Source organism: Amphimedon queenslandica, unplaced genomic scaffold (assembly GCF_000090795.2).
Source record: "Amphimedon queenslandica unplaced genomic scaffold, v1.1 AMPQUscaffold_6392_Cont21649, whole genome shotgun sequence".
Taxonomy (NCBI): domain Eukaryota; kingdom Metazoa; phylum Porifera; class Demospongiae; order Haplosclerida; family Niphatidae; genus Amphimedon; species Amphimedon queenslandica.
In genome coordinates this window covers 1-1,866 of record NW_003553316.1, presented here as the reverse complement: position 1 = coordinate 1,866, position 1,866 = coordinate 1, and the positions used below count along the sequence as shown (strand labels likewise).

Here is a 1,866-nt window from a genome sequence, read left to right as displayed (position 1 = left end):
GTACAAATGAACTGCATTATACATAAACAGAGGTGGCATACAAACAGAGTTGGGCTCACACAAATAATAACTAGCATTTCGAGGATAACAAATTCACGAATTTTGCAGATTTTTGAAGATTCGTGAAATTAAATTCTTTGAAAATCAATTTAATACAGTAGAAGATGGCAGAAAAGTGGCAATTCGCAAAAATTAATTCTGTGAACCTCCGGATACAAGCCATTCGTGAAAATTATTATCCTCAAAATAAACCCACTATACGGTAAATGCTAATTGGCACTTACTGTTGGTACTACAAGTTGCTCTCTGTGTAGTTTGTGTGAACTAAATGCATCTCCTTTAAAGAGCACTTCCTTTAAAGAACTTTTAACATCTTCTAAATGTATGACTGAGCGAGCTTCATCAAGTTCTAGTAACCGTAGTAACCTCATACATGATGAATTGAGATTAAATAACTATTGAGGGTGAAAGAAGTTGAATGACATAAAAATCCTTCCTCTTACTTCTCCTATATTTTGCTTTAATTTTTCAACAGTCCAACCTTCTTCACCTCTTATTTGTTGAGCTGGTTTTACTTCACCAGTTAACAGATCAACCACTGATATCTCTAGATTAATACCTACACCATCAAACACATGTGCATGTACATGTAGTGAAAGGCATTGTCATGGTAACCAACCACACCCACCTCCAGTATTGTATTTCTTAAAGGTTTCAACATCTCTACAAGTTTCTAAAAATAATCCACAATATCCAGCCACACCCATAAGTTGTCCAATAGTTTGATCCTGAAACTAAATATAATAATGAGATAATTATAACAATAGACCACCTAGGTGCTAAAACTATTTTCAATAAAATTAATCATTTACAGTAGCCACCCACGGTGTATTATTACTGATAGCAAGAAGTTCTCCACATCAAAGGCTGATCAAAGCCAAAGGTGCCAAAATAAAGCACAGCAAGAAAACCATGCTGCAGCAAGAGTTACCTGATCTTTAGGATACTTTGTAGTGCTCAGAAAAATGGCCAGGTGTTGCAGCCTTTGACCTTCCTTTGATGTTGAGGCTTTCTTGCCATAGGTAATTTACATTGTGGGTGGATACCGTATGTGAAAAAATTTATTACGGACAAATAATTATCGTTATTGTAATTAAAAATAGCCTTAGCACCTAGGAGGTCTATAAAATAGGTATGTACCTTGTCAAGATCAAATGACTGTTCCATTATATCATTAATAAAATTATACTTAACTAAACGACATCTCTCAATAGGAATATGAGGAGCTAATTCCATCAACTGATAAAGAAATGAGCAGAAAAGAAATGAAAGAATAAAATACAAAAGATCAACTAAAATAACAAACCTCATAAGCTTTATCCAGTACTGTGGGTAGTAATTCATCTTTATGTACTTGAAATAATTTACTAGTTAATTTACCAGTAACAGGATGATTGCAATATAATAAGAACTATAAATTAAAAGAAATTAGTGAGTCTACTCCCTATCTCAGTCTCACTCACTGTACACATTTGATCCTCTTCATCACTTAGACTATCATACTCAATCTCTTCAACTTCAGACTCATCATCTTTAAAATCTAATCAACAATAAAATGACAGCACACACATCACTACTATTAAACCTTCAATCTCTTTCATGATCTTCTTATTGTGTTTCCTTACAGTAATTAGCTCCATATTCATTAATGTTATTCTTTCTTGTAATTTCTCTATTATTCTTTTATTATCTACTAATGGCTGATAGTCTGGTCTTGTCATTGCTTCAAGACAGCATTTGCAGTCATCAATTTCAAAAGACATTCCTCTTCTCACTTTGCTAGCAGCTTTAAATAATTATATAATT

General features: G+C 33.2%; 1 protein-coding gene across 2 annotated transcripts; it reads right to left on the bottom strand.

Moving 5' to 3' along the window:
• Positions 1-246: 246 nt before the first annotated feature.
• Positions 247-1,842, bottom strand: LOC109592073 (ubiquitin carboxyl-terminal hydrolase 47-like). Of its 2 annotated transcripts, none has more exons than XM_020007638.1 (7): positions 1,646-1,842; positions 1,524-1,600; positions 1,367-1,471; positions 1,201-1,299; positions 689-794; positions 504-619; positions 247-455 (listed from the first exon to the last, which is right to left on the bottom strand). In XM_020007638.1, the coding sequence occupies exons 1-7, from the start codon at positions 1,821-1,823 to the stop codon at positions 270-272; spliced, it is 867 nt and encodes a 288-aa protein (XP_019863197.1). In that variant the 5' UTR covers positions 1,824-1,842; the 3' UTR covers positions 247-269. The 2 variants fall into 2 exon arrangements, with proteins under 2 accessions (XP_019863197.1, XP_019863198.1); XM_020007639.1 differs by having other exon boundaries at positions 689-788.
• Positions 1,843-1,866: the final 24 nt, after the last annotated feature.

Bases quoted from the DNA above. Each gene is read 5' to 3' on its own strand.
- LOC109592073 (XM_020007638.1), bottom strand. From the start codon at position 1,823: ATGTCTTTTGAAATTGATGACTGCAAATGCTGTCTTGAAGCAATGACA. The intron at 1,601-1,645 runs GTTTAATAGTAG...ATTGTTGATTAG, and splicing joins GATCATGAAAGAGATTGAAG to ATTTTAAAGATGATGAGTCT. The intron at 456-503 runs GTAAGAGGAAGG...CACCCTCAATAG, and splicing joins TAAAGCAAAATATAGGAGAA to TTATTTAATCTCAATTCATC.